At 43.1% G+C, this 14,502-nt stretch overlaps 2 protein-coding genes across 4 annotated transcripts in view; one reads left to right on the top strand and one right to left on the bottom strand.

Moving 5' to 3' along the window:
- The window catches only part of LOC139416435 (DENN domain-containing protein 2D-like), a 33,601-nt gene extending 24,038 nt beyond the window's left edge, over positions 1 to 9,563 (top strand). For both annotated transcript variants that reach the window (XM_071165040.1, XM_071165041.1), the window contains 11 exons: positions 712 to 887; positions 1,388 to 1,500; positions 1,632 to 1,701; positions 1,807 to 1,884; positions 2,902 to 3,042; positions 5,498 to 5,646; positions 6,534 to 6,705; positions 8,024 to 8,074; positions 8,265 to 8,346; positions 8,811 to 9,059; positions 9,214 to 9,563. In XM_071165040.1, the coding sequence (XP_071021141.1) occupies positions 712 to 887; positions 1,388 to 1,500; positions 1,632 to 1,701; positions 1,807 to 1,884; positions 2,902 to 3,042; positions 5,498 to 5,646; positions 6,534 to 6,705; positions 8,024 to 8,074; positions 8,265 to 8,346; positions 8,811 to 9,059; positions 9,214 to 9,281 (1,349 nt within the window). In that variant the 3' untranslated portion in view covers positions 9,282 to 9,563. The remainder of the gene's footprint in view (positions 1 to 711; positions 888 to 1,387; positions 1,501 to 1,631; positions 1,702 to 1,806; positions 1,885 to 2,901; positions 3,043 to 5,497; positions 5,647 to 6,533; positions 6,706 to 8,023; positions 8,075 to 8,264; positions 8,347 to 8,810; positions 9,060 to 9,213) is intronic.
- Positions 9,564 to 9,663: 100 nt separating this feature from the next.
- Positions 9,664 to 14,215, bottom strand: LOC139416434 (DNA damage-regulated autophagy modulator protein 2). 2 transcript variants are annotated; one of them, XM_071165039.1, is made up of 8 exons: positions 14,040 to 14,215; positions 13,606 to 13,780; positions 13,139 to 13,206; positions 11,926 to 12,068; positions 11,392 to 11,566; positions 10,950 to 11,032; positions 10,480 to 10,572; positions 9,664 to 10,265 (listed from the first exon to the last, which is right to left on the bottom strand). In XM_071165039.1, exons 2-8 carry the CDS (start codon positions 13,734 to 13,736, stop codon positions 10,143 to 10,145), a joined length of 816 nt encoding a protein of 271 aa, XP_071021140.1. In that variant the 5' UTR covers positions 13,737 to 13,780; positions 14,040 to 14,215; the 3' UTR covers positions 9,664 to 10,142. The 2 variants fall into 2 exon arrangements, with proteins under 2 accessions (XP_071021140.1, XP_071021139.1); XM_071165038.1 differs by having other exon boundaries at positions 13,606 to 13,741; positions 14,040 to 14,052.
- Between the last annotated feature and the right edge of the window lie 287 nt (positions 14,216 to 14,502).

The raw sequence follows: 14,502 nt of genomic DNA, 5'->3' as shown, positions 1-14,502 counted from the left end.
ACGTGTCTTCTGGCTAGTAATGATAAGTACTTTCAATTCATAGTGGTAATAAATGTAATGTACATTTTTAATATAATTGTATACGTTGTTGGAAAAACATACGCCTGCCTATCATAGCTGTTGTTATATTCACACATCCTTATGGCTGGAATCACATTGTATGGTGCACATTGTATGGTGCAACGGCAGCACAGGTATTTGTCAGTCGACCTGTATTGAGTTTTGCAAATCTCAGCCATTGTGTTTCTTGATTTGAGGTTGTCAGCACCAGCACATGAGTTGAGTTCCATTCAATATTCCGTGTTGGAAAAGTAAGAAACAAACCAGATAGCATTCTTATTGGCCACATTCCTGGGATTCTCCCTCAGGCAATGAGCAGCAATACCTCTTCTATTGTAACTGATACTGTATATCTGCTGTTGCCTAGGAAGCACAGTGGAAGAGAGAGAACGGGAGAGATATTCAAAAGGATTTGTTTTCACCCTCAAGTGGATATTGTATTTTCAAATATTTCTATCAACAGAGATGTATTGAAAAGTACTCAAATCAAATGATCAGTAAGATGTAATGTGTCCGGTATGGGGATAGAACCTGCTGCCTTATCGCTGCTGACACCATGGTCTAATCAGCTGAGCTATCCAGACCATAAGCCTTTGGTTTTACTATATGTTATTAGTAAGCCTCTGCCTTAACACTCTGTTGTCCCGACAGGGGTAATGAAGGAGCCACCCTTTCAGGAGTCTTTGGAGCCAGCTCCGGTGGACACCCCCGCCAAGGAGCAGCGCTACATGAGTGGGCAGTACTTCTTTGAGTACTTGGTTGTGGTCAGCCTCAAGAAATCCAAAGAGGGGGCCTACGAGCCACAGATCACCTACCAGTTCCCCAAAGTGAGTTCGCTAGTTAGTAGAAACGCTGCATGTCTCACAAAAGGGATAAAGAAGAAAAATATGGATAAGAAATTAAAAAGCGCAAGGGAAGTCATTGAATGCCAGAAGTCATTGAATGGTCAGAGGGAGGTAGGAGAGAAGAATTCAGGTAGGCCTTCAGCACGGAAGATTATGAAGATTTTTTTAAAAATTCCAGGCTTTATTCCATTAGATATACTGACGTTTCAACGTCACATGACATGTCTTCTTTGGGCTCTATTTAAATTTGTCTTTACGCGATTCCTCGCTTCCCATCTCCTCGCCTCCTCAACTGTATTGGAGGAGAAAGTCTAAGGTCTCTCCCCTAGGACCTTCTTGTGTTTTGAGGCAAGGAGAGAGGAATTGAATAAGTTACATCCCTCTGACAAATATATTGGTCTTTCTCTCCATTTCTCTGTTGCCCTCTCTCTCCCTCTGTTAATCTCTCTCTTGCTCTTGCTCTCTCGCACTCTCTTTCTCAGAGGGATGGGATGGTGAGATTCCAAAGAGAGGAGGAGGAAAAGACCCTGAAGGCCATCACACTCTTCTGTTTCCCTGAGGGCATCAACTGGGCCCCCCTAACAGAGTACCACAGGTAACACTGCATCTAATATGAAGGATCATCATCAATGTGGGAAGATGGGTGTATTGTTGAGTCATTCCAATGTTGATGTCTTAAAGCTACCAATAGACTTACTTTCTCTCTCTCTCACTCGATCCCTCTAGTGAGACATTCTCATTTGTCTTGACTGAGATCGACGGCAGCAGAAGGAACGGATACTGTAGGAGGCTACTGGTATGTTTCACTTTGGGTTTTCACTTGAGATTATTTATAGTGCGGTGAATGCCATGCCCATTATCTGTCTCTCTCTCTCTCTGTTTCTCCATTGTTCTCGTCTAGCCCCACGGCAACGGCGCTCGCCCACCTGAGGCCTACTGCATCATTAGCAGGTTGGCTTGTTTCGGACTGTTCTCCAAGGTAACACGCCTCGAATGTCATTGGCTTTTGGCTGTCAGAAATGAGTGTTTTACCCAGAGACGTAAGCCTGGATGAGTTGAACTGGGAGGATCCCTGGCTGTAACGATGCTTCAAACTTCTGAGTAAATCTCTCCCTGGGCCTTCAATTAGGAATCATGCTGACAACATTGTGCACGTGGTAAAAAAGGAATTAAGCCAACATTGGATAACACCACACGTGCTCAGATTTCAAAGGGATTACAAGCCATTTCCACTAGCATTGCTACATGCTTCAAAAATGCTAGCCAGGATCTTCTGGCCTTTCTTAATTAACCAGCTAATAAACTTTAAAACATTCTTGAGGAAATGGCAACTCTTGTCTTTCATGAAGTGTACTTTCTCTTTAAAGAGAAAAGATAGCTCTCACTTATCCCAGTACTCCCTTGAAAATGTCAACAGCTCATAACTTCTCTACAAAAACGACAAGAAGAAGACACTCCTCCACTGACGTGGAACTGAAAGTGATGGGGACCTCTTGTAAATCTGACAGCCGTTCGTAACGCTAATCGGTGTGAAATTGAATTTCTCGTAACTACTGTGTTTATATAACAGTGTGTTATGGTACTAGCAAACTACTCCCTTTGGGTTTTGAAATGCCCTATTTGCAGCACAGTTCATACGTTCGCTCCCTTAGTGGCCCTTTATCATTAGCCCCTGTCTTTGATCCAAGTCGCTGTATTTGTTTTGTTGATAATTTGCTGCCTTTCAGTGGTGCCCCAAGTCTTGTGAAGTGAATATTGACACACACCATCACCACCACCACCAAACTGTCCCGTAGGCTACTGGAAACACTAAGCCCCACAGTTCATCATATACTTATTACTACATACTTATTACTGCCACACCATTTACTGTGGTTTGTCAGTCTCTGCCTTGAAAAAGGTCACCAGGGAAATTGTGTAGGCTAATTATTTTATTCCAGTGGTGCAAAATCACATGATATCAGAGTTAGATTATTCCTGTCTTTCTCTAACGTAGATCTTTGACGAGGTGGAGAAGCGGCGCCAGATCTCCATGGCGATGATCTACCCGTTCATGCAAAGCCTGAGGGAGGCGGCGTTCCCCGCCCCGGGCAACACAGTCAAGATCAAGAGCTTCATCCCCGACAAAGGCACTGAGGTTAGCACCCTGATGTGTCCGATGTAGCCACATGGCTAAGTTGGCATAGCACAATGACATGCTGTTCCTTGAGACCTGGGTCATATTAATTTGGGAACACTGTAGCAAAATGTTAGGATTGGAATAATTGGTTGTAATTAGATGTCATGAAAACCAGCACACACAGTTCCACGAGTTGAGAAACATCCACATTGATAGCAGTAGCGGTCAGTTTCATTTAAGATGAGGGAGGATAATATATATATTTTTTTTTACATTTTTTAATATTTTTTTTTATTTATTTCTTTTAATTTTACCCCTTTTTCTCCCCAATTTCGTAGTATCCAATTGTTGTAGTAGCTACTATCTTGTCTCATCGCTACAACTCCCGTACGGGCTCGGGAGAGACGAAGGTTGAAAGTCATGCGTCCTCCGATACACAACCAACCAAGCCGTTTTATTATGAGCATGGCCTTATTTCTGTTACAGCATATTGGATGACTGTTATTCATATTCCATTCACCCAGTTCAATGTAACATATAGGTTTAGGCAACTACATGATACTCCAAATTTTCCCTATACCCATAATGAGGTTGCTACAACCTAGCCTATGAATGAAAGTTTACAACGTACACACAAGTCCAGAGAGATTTGAGGTGACCGACAGTGACACATGGACAGACAGTGACACATTCAATACCGCGTTGCACACTCATGCCTGCATCTAGCGGATCTAGGGCGTAATCATTAGTCCAACAGTTGCAAACGAGTGTTTCTATTGGACAAATTTGGGTATGTTTATCCCAGTTTCATTCCGTTTGCGAAACGTTATTTTTATTCATTTTGACTGAGAACACGTTCTCATTTGCAGCAACAACCTGGGGAATAGTTACAGGGGAGAGGAGGGGGATGAATGAGCCAATTGTAAACTGGGGATTATTAGGTGACCGTGATGGTTTGAGGGCCAGATTGTGAATTTTAGCCAGGACACTGGGTTTAACACCCCTACTCTTACGATAAGTGCCATGGGATCTTTAATGACCTCAGAGAGAAAGGACACCCGTTTAACGTCCCCCTACACAGGGCAGTGTGCCCTGGGACATTGGGATATTATTTTTTTAGACCAGAGGGAAGAGTGCCTCCTACTGGCCCTCCAACACCACTTCCAGCAGCATCTGGTCTCCCATCCAGGAACTGACCAGAAGCAAGCCAGCAGTGGTATGCAGGGTGGTATTTTGTTATTACAAAATCGACAGAATGAATACACCCCTGATTACACGTAAACACAGTTCACTTTCATAGCAACCACGTTGTATTCCTTCTCGCATCTACACACTCTCCTCCTCACCTTATCCCTTCACTTGTGGACTTCAATGCACATGTCAGCTGACCAGGCGGGGAAAAAAATGCAAGCCAAACGATATAACGTCATACTCAACATAGGTAATAGAACTAACCCGGTACAATCATTCATTACAGTGAGTCAGTAAGCAGTTTAGCAGTTAGACCGGTGGGCCCCAGTGGCAATACATTTGTAAAACCAAAAGCTAACCTTGACTTGGAAGAGTTCGTGTTGGATAGTTATAGTCAGTAAAAAGTGACAAAATATAGCTCTCTTGCTTCTTATGTTTGAAGAAATTAAGTTGTTCAACTATTGTCTTTCTCTCTCTGAGTCAACTACTCACCACATTTTATGCACTGCAGTGCTACCTAGCTGCAGCTTATGCTTTCAGTACTAGATTCATTCTCTGACCCTTTGATTGAGTAGACAACATGTCAGTTCATGCTGCAAGAGCTCTGATAGGTTGGAGGATGTCCTCCGGAAGTTGTCATAATTACTGTGTAAGTCTATGGAAGGGGGTGAGAACTATGAGTCTCCTAGGTTTTGTATTGAAGTCAATGTACCCAAAAGAGGACGGAAGCTAGTTGTCCTCCTGCTACACCTTGGTGCTACCCTGCAGAATGCTGTTGAGGCTACTGTAGACCTTCATTGCAAAACAGTGTGTTCTTATAATAAATGATTTGGTGACGTGAATAGATTTATCTTAAAAGGAGAACTTTTTAAATGATTCACTATTTTTATGAATGACATGTGGGGGGGGGGGGGGGGGGGGCACTATGGTAGACACCTACCCAGGCCCTGTCACTAATGTGATCATCCAGGCCAGGAGAAGAGAAGGGCTGGGTGTATTCAGTAGGAACCAAAGAGAACGGGAAGGATCCTACAAAAAATTGTTTCTGTTGCAAAAAGTAAGAGAGAGCAAGAGTCAAGCCAACATTATTAAGAGGCTAAAATCTCCATGGGGTCAATTATTTTCCCTGCTCGCTTGCCTCAATTTTCATGAAATGAAATCCGTTAGTAAATCAACTTTGTATTGCTTTGGTGTATATAACAAGTTGGTAACATTTACTTGTACATAACATGTTGGCAACAATGGTGACGTGTAGATAAAGAGTTGACTCTCTCCCATCTAGATCATCAGTCTGACGCGGCCACTGGACTCGTGGCTAGAGCATGTGGACTTCCGCACACTCTTTCGCTGCTTGACCGATGAGGAGGTCCTGCTCGTGTTCGCTGCCGCTGTTATGGAGCGACGCATCGTCTTCATAGCGGAGGAGCTCAGGTACTGCACGCACAGACACACGGGTTATTACTTACTAGTCAAATCAACATAGTCGTCTGAGACGAATGCACCAACTCTGTCAATGGGAGCCTATTATAAAAACGTCATTGCATATGAATCGAGATGCTCCTTACACGTTGAGGACCACTCAGAAATAAAAACCTAAAATCACAATAAGAAGCTTCAAGGGGGTATTAGAAGTTCACATTGTTCACACAGTGACACACAGACCAGGGGTTGGAACAAAATTATTTTTCAATTGTCGTTTCATTTTGAACAAAACCTCTATTTTTGTCGTTCTGTTGCACTGTTTTTTTTTACATTTACCTCGTTAAATTACTTCACCAATCAGTGAATTATACCTAGGAGGAGCGGCTTTTATGGAGGAACTTTGAATGTCCTTTGAGCTAACAAGCGTGCTTGTCTTACATTTTTTTTTTGTTCCCAACGTGAAACGCGATATCTAGGCCTATGGTATCCTTAACTAGATTTGAAAAAGTTAATCCATTCATCTCAAGCTAATAAAAAACATCTCTATCTTCTGAATAATGCTCGTAACGTCAGTATAGTAGCCTATGCTTTGGATGGGGAGGGGCAGGTAGTCTAAGCGTACACTATCAAAGATTTTCAACTGGCAGGCAGACACTGGAATACATTTCTGAGTGACCGAGGGAGGGCTTTGCAAAGGCGCTTTTTTGGGGGGGGGACTAGAAAAAAAAGCTTGGAACTTTAAAATAACGTTGTTACCCGGTTCTCATGCTTTTAAAATAACATTTCTGTTCTAGAACAGTATGGGTGACTTTTGTTTTTCGGTTCTGTTCCTTGAACTGGTTCCCCTGACACATACACACACGCACTGAATAAGTCTAACTTCTGTCTCTCCTCAGCACCCTGTCCCAGGTGATACACGCCGTGGTCGCCCTGCTCTACCCCTTCACCTGGCAGCACACCTTCATCTCCATCGTCCCCGAGATCCTCATTGACGTGGTCATGGCCCCCACCCCCTACCTGCTGGGAGTGCAGAAGCGGCTCCTGGAACAGGTCACGGACCAGAGCGACGTGAGTCACCCCCACCTGTGATAATGTTACAGAAATGTTGGCTTCGACACACCAGCTTCGCTCACGTTCGTTACGAAAGCCTGGGGAAGTTGTTGGCAGGAAAACACACAAAAAAGGGGTGGAGTATGGTAGAATCTAGATTAACTCTAATGATGAATTCCCACTTCTCAAACCAATCACATATTTTTGCATTGGTCAAACTCCAAACAGAGGTGGTTTCTGAACATTTGACTGACTTGCAACAAGGTGCCTAACATAAGATACAAAAAAAACAAAGCAACAGTAAACATGTCGTCCCCCACGAATGATGCAGCCCCTCCCCCTAGGCCAATTGAGTTATGTGACTAACACATTTCAGTTCATTACCATAGCCACTGCCTTAGGCCGATCCGTGTCATTTTGTTAATGCCGGATCTCTATGGCATCATTCACCCAAGTTTCGTCAAAATCGCCCCAGTGCTGTCTAGAGATATTGCGTGTGACTAAGATAGAAACGGACGGAGACAGATTCACAGTCCCCTCCCCGATTTCATCGTGGGGGACAATAACACTGCATAGGCTACTAAAACTTTTGTCCTAGATGGTAGGAAAAGAGGCACGGACAAAACAATAAAAGTGAAATGCCTCTACTGAGGGGATATGGCATGTCTTCTCAGAGCCAATCAAATGTGAGCGTTCACTGCCAGACATTAAAACACAAAAATCCAATAGGGACTTCTAATAGTTGCGTCAACGAGACGAGATTTGGAAGGATGGCCCTGTGATTATTTTTGATTTATTTAATTTCCTAACAGTTAAATTCATACTTAACAATCATAACAAAATACGGCTTTCACCTGTCACACTACACAAACAATAAAATTCTTCTCCCCCAGGCTTTTAAAATAAATTGTGAGACTACAACAAAGTTAGCACATTACCAGTTAAATGTCAAACGTAGAATTAATGACATGGGCCCTGTCCAGAAACAACACCTAAACCCCATGTATATATCTGAAAAGACTGGATAGAAGTCTGCTATCCCATTTGACTGAAAGCACAGGAAGGGGTAGGGGCAATGAGGTTGTTCCTGGATCAGACCTTGGCGCTATCTCAATTGATTTCCTTGATTCCTCGCCTCCTTCACAATGTATTGGAGGAGATGGTCCAAGGTCCCTAGCCTCAGACCTCCAATGCATTTTGAGGAGGAGGCGAGGAATCAAGGAAATATTGAGAAAGAGCCCCTGAATGACTGGATGGGAAGTTTGGGAGTCTTGGTAGTAATAGTGATGGATTGGTGTTGGAATAATGATTGTAGGCTCTGTTTTCCCCAACACAGCTGCTTGTTGTGGACTTGTCAGAGGATAAGGGGGACACTTTCCTAGTTCGAGTAAGTGTGTAGTCTCGAGAGTGGAGCAATGGCCTAAATGTGCGTTTAAAAAAAAAAGTCACATTTTATGACTTATATGCTCTTTTTGAATTAATTTAGTTTGTTATTTGTACTGTTTTGCACTTAATACTATGAGGGGAAATGGGAGTTTTGCTTTGTCATGCCATTGAATATTGTAATTGTTTTATAGAGCGGAGATGAGAAGTCTATTCTGCCCCCTAAGCTCCAAGATGAAATACTGCAGGCACTAAGAAATCGGAAAGAAGAAGCCAGTGAGTATATTTTGATATCAGCCTTTGAAACAAATGCCTGAACAAATGTGAAAGGGAAAACAGCTTTATAAGATGTTGTGCATTTTAGTTTAGTTGATTTCACAATTGGAAAATAGGTTTTCCATCAGATGTTTTTGCAAGAGGAAAAAGAGCTGTTGCATGGGGTATTTTATTTATTTATTTATTCTAGAGATTGCATTGCTCTTTTTCACCTACAGCACCACATCAGGTGTGCAGATGGCCATACTGATGAATTAACTGTAACCTTTGAATATAGATTGTTTTATGCTCTCTTCGATCCTTTCAAAGTAATGTGAGGTTTAGGAAAATTAGCATGTCATCATAAGAGACTGGTTGATCACACTCAAGGTCGACATTATGGCTCTCGAGCAAGGCCAAATAACACACCTTGGTTGAAACCACCTGGACTGTGGCTAATCGTGTGTGTACCTTTTCCCACGCAGCTGTGGAGGAGCTGAACACGGTAGTCTCGGAAGCCTTCCTGCCCTTCTTCGTGAAGACTGTCGGCCATTTTGCCTCATACGTGACGCGGAAAGGAAGCGGGCAGCCGGGGGTGTTTCAGAGCAGGGCCTTCTACAAGGCCATCGAGTCCAAGACCACGCGGCACTTTGTCAAGAAGTTCCTCCAGACCCAGATGTTTGACCTGTTTATCCAAGAGTTGGAGCAGCAGCAGCCAGCGAGCCCCCAGCAAGGTGAGAGCTTTAATACATACTTGCATAACATGAGAATTTGAAAGCTATATAACATATCTAAATTTAAGGTAATGAGGCCGGGTTGTTCTTGGGGGATAACATGCCTCTTGTTCGCTTAATTTACTCATTTATCATCACCCCCTCATCTTTTCAGGGATTTTCCACAAAAAGATTGTTGAATACCAGGAAAAGAAGAAAAGAGAGAAGGCAAAGAAGAGATAGTGTCTTGTGAATACACTGTAAACGAGGCTTATTGTGTATATAAGGGATTTACTGTAGATGTGATAATAGATTTGAGATGTACATATTGGAAGTGAATAATTTGTATTTATAGTTTTATGTATTGGGGTAACAGTGGGTATTTTATGTGTTGCTACTGTATATGATAGACGGTTGACAAGACCACTTGTTAGAATGAGTGTTGGGCTCAAATCTGTCACCATCTAAACCTGCTATTATTAAGCAGAAAAAAATTCTAATAAAGACTGAATCTTTGAACCTTCACGCCAACTTTCCTGTTTTTTTTCAGTCAGGTTCAAGAATGAAGTTGCTAAATAAGCATGTGTGTGCATACATGCACAAAAGAGGTCAGAGTGGGAGATTGACAAGTCATTAAAAACAGATTTATTTGTAGAAAAGTAAAATACCAGAAATGTTTCCAGCAAACTGTACAATACAGATACAGCAAAAGCTAACTCATGGACCGTAAGTCAAATCAAAGCTGATGCATCACACTTTCAATTAACATTTTGACCCACTAAATATCTTTACTTGTGTTCATTAGGCACCAAACTGAAGCAGGGAGGGACTGCCTGGACTGGTCCAATAAGGAAACAAATTTTCCATTGTGTGACGTAATGAACACAACACAGTTGTTCAGTCAATGAAGTGCTGAGTCTCCAATGGCATCCTCTTGCCTCCTTTCCTTAAATCACAGACCCCAAATCGCGTGGGCAAATGCATTATTGTTCCAGCCTATTCAACCCTTCCATTTAGCAAGAGATGAAGGGAAGTCATTTCGGGGCACAAAGATGCTTTTCCTGGGGTGGGACTACAGTGTGGACACAGAAAGGGGCAGTGTAGTCAGATGCTCCCAGCCAGCAGTGGCGAGTGCTCTCCATGGTGGGCATGCTCTCTCACATCGTAATGGGCGTAGTCGTACAGGTGATTACTCTGCATGACAACTTGTACCCGCAACTGGATTTTCTGGGGAGCAAAGAACATGAATACACCTGAGACTTCTATGGTGAGAGGCCATTCAACCCATCTTCCTTAGCTGATGAAACAACTGAGAATGAGCTGTATCACATTCAGCTCTACTCATACAAATGTAATTTGTTATACAAAACAGATCTAAGAATGAAGTCTTGCAATGGTAGTGTTTATTTTGCTTTGCCATTGGGGAGAGCAGGAAGACTACCTGGAAATCTCGGATGTAAGTGAGGAAGAAGCAGATAAAGGAGAAGGCCAGACACCACTCAGCCACAGCACTGACCAGATGGGCTGTGTAACCCTGCAAGATATGGCACCATTGATCCCAGAGGAAACCATTAGAAACAAACTCAAACAGTTGACAAAGGTCATTTGAGCGACTATGGTTTAAGTTCAATTAGTAAAATACCAACCAATATAGTAGCAATTTTATGGAAATGATAATGGACAAAGGGATATTATGGTCTCCTGCTGAGCCATATTAGAAAAGGATCTCCATGTTCTAGTATTTTAGTAGGAAGTAGCATTCCTACGTGCCTCATGTATTTGTACGTACTTCACATTGTACTTGGGTGCTGCTGGACAACACTCTCTACATAGAACAAACTAGTAGCCACTATTTCCAATCTTATAATATTTAGTAGGATCACAGTGTAGAGGACCCTGATGTTTGCCCACCGTTTCTTCTGGTCTCCAGCGTATTTTTCTGTCCACGTCCACACCTGGTAGGTCATCATACAGAATGGCTGACGACACAAACGCTGAGAGAGGGCGAAAGGGTCAAGGGCTAGAACTGCAGCAGTGGAAGATGTAGTCATATTATTGAGGGACAGACATAACACTTCAATACAGTATCAGATTTTAAACGAGGACTGAGTCGGTTTCCCCAAACCAATGAGCATGCTTTTTAGTCCAGGAGTAGACTTAATTTGAGCCCAGGAAACTGGTCCTACAGGTGGTCCAAGTATCCCCAAAATGCAATGCTTTCTCAGTTGTTTTCATCCAAAATCCATTCAGTTCCCCACTGTTGTATCCCCTTCTAATGTGTCAATGTCTGCAACTTCCCTTTGCACACTGCTCTGTGTGTGCTCCAGAGTCAGACTAGTATGGTGAAGGATACAGATGATGACGCTGGCCATTGTCCACAGCCCCACGGCGGTGCGCGCCCACAGGATGTCTCGGCCGTGGAAGCGAGGCTGCATGTGGTATGACACCCCCGTCTGAACCAGGATGTAGAGCGCCCCGCAGCCAAAGGTCAGCCCCGCCCCCAGCAGGTGCACTGACATGGTGGTTTTCTGCAAAAGGGCAGAGGTGGTAATGGATTTCATACCCGACCCAGGCTTTCACACTTTCCAGAAGGAAGAAAATCCAGGGTCTTTGACTCAAGAGGTGAGAAAGAGGGAGCAAATGTGATATGTCCATAATCATTCAGAGAACAGTGAAATGTGTGTGTGTGTTCCTTCTCAACACTGACAGCTGGCTCTTTCGTCCAATTCCAAATCGACCCATTCCTTACCCCCTATGCTAGATCTGAGAGGGTTTGATAAGTGTAAGCTATATGGCAAAATTATTGCTTAGGGGTTAATTTGGAATTGGGTATTTATATAAGAGGATAGTTATAATGGAAAAGTGGAGTAGGCAACGCTGTATGTACCTGGAAGTTGGCGACGACGCACATGCCCACTGAGCTCATGATACCCAGGACCATGCCAGCACAGTTAAGTCGATGCAGTTTAAGCTCGCCCCCTAGTGCCAGAGCCTGGACCTGCTTGTATCGCACATAGACAGTGGCTACACCTGCAGGGTCAACCACATATAGAGGCATGGACACAAGATTAATGGGAAGTGTGTGCTTTAAAGTAACTGTCCAGTGTCTCCAGATTGATAAAATATTACAAATTACAATGAGTGAACGTTTTCCTTCCCAAAAAATGGCAATTAAAGCTGAAATAAGTAACTTTTTGGGTGACCTGGCCAAATTCACGTGTTATAGATCTGTTCTGTGTGCTATTTCTATGCTTCACCTTCTTAAATTTCGTTTTTGCGTAATTTACTTCCGGCTTTGTACACCAGTTTCCGACAGCTGGTTATGGAAAATGTATTTCACCGCGTTTTAGATAGTACAATGATTTATACACGCTACTTGCTTTGTCACAAACTACAATTTTTGCAACCAGGAAATGGCGGAGCGATTACATCGTCATCTTCAAGTATGTTCAAAACAAGATTTTGTGTTGGAATGGTGTGGGCGTATAAATCATGAATAAAATGTATGCGAGTAGTCCACTGATTGGCCAGATCATGAGGAAATGGCAAGCATTTTTTAAACTGTCTGTTTGAGGTGGAGTTTTAATTTTGACCAGAATTACGACCCGCGGATGATTCAACAACATTATTTGGGTAGGACTTAACATAATATGAATTTAAGGGATTCTTACTTGGTCTTTCATGTGTGAACCACTGACAAAAATCCTCACTGATTTAACAACGAAACCACATAGATCACACTAATTCGTCCACAATCCCCTGCTAGGTCTGACAGGGCCAACACATACTTTTTGCTTCACAAATAACATCCATGAAACTAGATTTGTATGTAGCAGTCATTTCATTGGCTGACATTCAAAGGCACTCTTTCTCCAACCATGACAAATCCCTGGAAATGTTGAACCTGGAATACAATCAAGTCAGTGTTTGAGCAGCGTGTTGAACTAGGTCACAGAGGAGAGAGACGTAGTCGTCCTGCAAACTGTCACCCACTTTAATATTTTCAGCCACTAAATTCTAGTGAAAGGAGTTTGCATTCCCCTTTTATTTTGGGACCACTTAACTATTATACCTGATATGGTGTGTCCATTTTGTTTTACCTAAAAAGGAAGAGATGCTCAGCATGAACCCAAAGACACAGCGTTCCGGAACCACTGCGCTGGCATCACTGTAAGGAAACACACCACAATCATCTCTGTTATACGTTATACACAGGACCAAAAGGGCAACATTTTAGTCATTTAGCAGAGGCTCTTATCCGGAGCAATTAGTGTCAAGTGCACATTGTCAGAATTATCACCTAGGTCGGCTCGGGGATTCGAACCAGCAACCTTTCCGTTACTGGGCAAACTTTTTTTTTTGCGTTCTTCAAACCTTTTGGTATTGGAATCATCGTGTAATTATTTATAGCACAGACCAGAAGTTGTCTCGACTGTGGTGCACTGTCCAAAAGCATCTCATCTTCCTCTCATAGGAGCGAATCCCAACTTCAGACATTAATGCATGACTAAGTGGAAGTTAGGATTCGCCCTACACACACACAGTTTGGCAGGCCCTGGTCCAGTACCTGATGTAGGGCACTAGTAGGTCGACGTGGCCCAGCAGCACAGCGGTGACATAGCTGACGACAAAGGTGGCCAAGGACCAGGTGACCAGGGCTGCAGGGAGGGCACATACCCCCCTCTGGAACCACCACATACCCCCTGGGACAGGGAGAGGAAGGGGTCCTGTCAGAGCAGTCCCTAACACATACATAAGTGAATACACAGATCACATAATCATGTGATCCACTATTAATCACTAAGTCAACCTCCTGTTCAAAAAGCCCCCCCCCCCCCCACAATCACATTGTCTTAAAAACCCCCGCTTTCTCAACCAAACAGATTTCTACATCCTACTACACACACTAACCCATTACTGACACCATACAACCATTCACAATCTTAGTCCCACTGTTTTCATTCAATCGCAGCACATAATCTCAATGGTGGTATCACTCACAGTAGTAGGCAGAGCGAGATAGACACGGGTTTCAAGCGTGAGAAAAGTTGGTCGGTCTCTGTGAAACCCTGCTTTTATTAGTCAGTTGGGAAACTGCTTTAATGGGTCAATGAAGAGAACAGAACTGTGTGTGTGAGAGCAAGAGAATGTGTGTTTGTCTGTTCCATACAGACAGTCTAAGAACTCAAGACACACCCCTCCCCTCAAACAGGACTTGTGACTAGTCTGCTGTTCTTTGCGCAGCCTAAAACCAGCTGACTCCCAGACAGTATGACTTTCATTTAACTTAGTGCTGGCTGACCCCACACGCACGCATGTGCCAAAGAGGCATACACAATATGACAAAAAAATACTCAATAACAATTACCCCTTAATAAGAGTTCAAATATTGGGGCAGTTCCCCAGATCCAGATTAAGCGTAGCATCTAATTTAAAGTGCTTTTTAGTCCAGGACTTGGCTTAA

The sequence above is a fragment of the Oncorhynchus clarkii genome, chromosome 9 (assembly GCF_045791955.1).
Source record: "Oncorhynchus clarkii lewisi isolate Uvic-CL-2024 chromosome 9, UVic_Ocla_1.0, whole genome shotgun sequence".
In the NCBI taxonomy this organism is placed as follows: Eukaryota; Metazoa; Chordata; class Actinopteri; order Salmoniformes; family Salmonidae; genus Oncorhynchus; species Oncorhynchus clarkii.
Note: the sequence above shows the minus strand (reverse complement) of the source record. Positions and strands in the feature narration are given on the sequence as shown.

Excerpts from the sequence above, each read along its gene's own strand:
- LOC139416434 (XM_071165039.1), bottom strand. The coding sequence starts at position 13,736 with ATGTGGTGGTTCCAGAGGGGGGTATGTGCCCTCCCTGCAGCCCTGGTC. Across the intron at positions 12,069-13,138 it reads GAGCATCTCTTCCTTTTTAG|GTGTAGCCACTGTCTATGTG; the intron begins GTAAAACAAAAT and ends TTGACCCTGCAG. Across the intron at positions 10,573-10,949 it reads GCTGGAGACCAGAAGAAACG|GGTTACACAGCCCATCTGGT; the intron begins GTGGGCAAACAT and ends CATATCTTGCAG.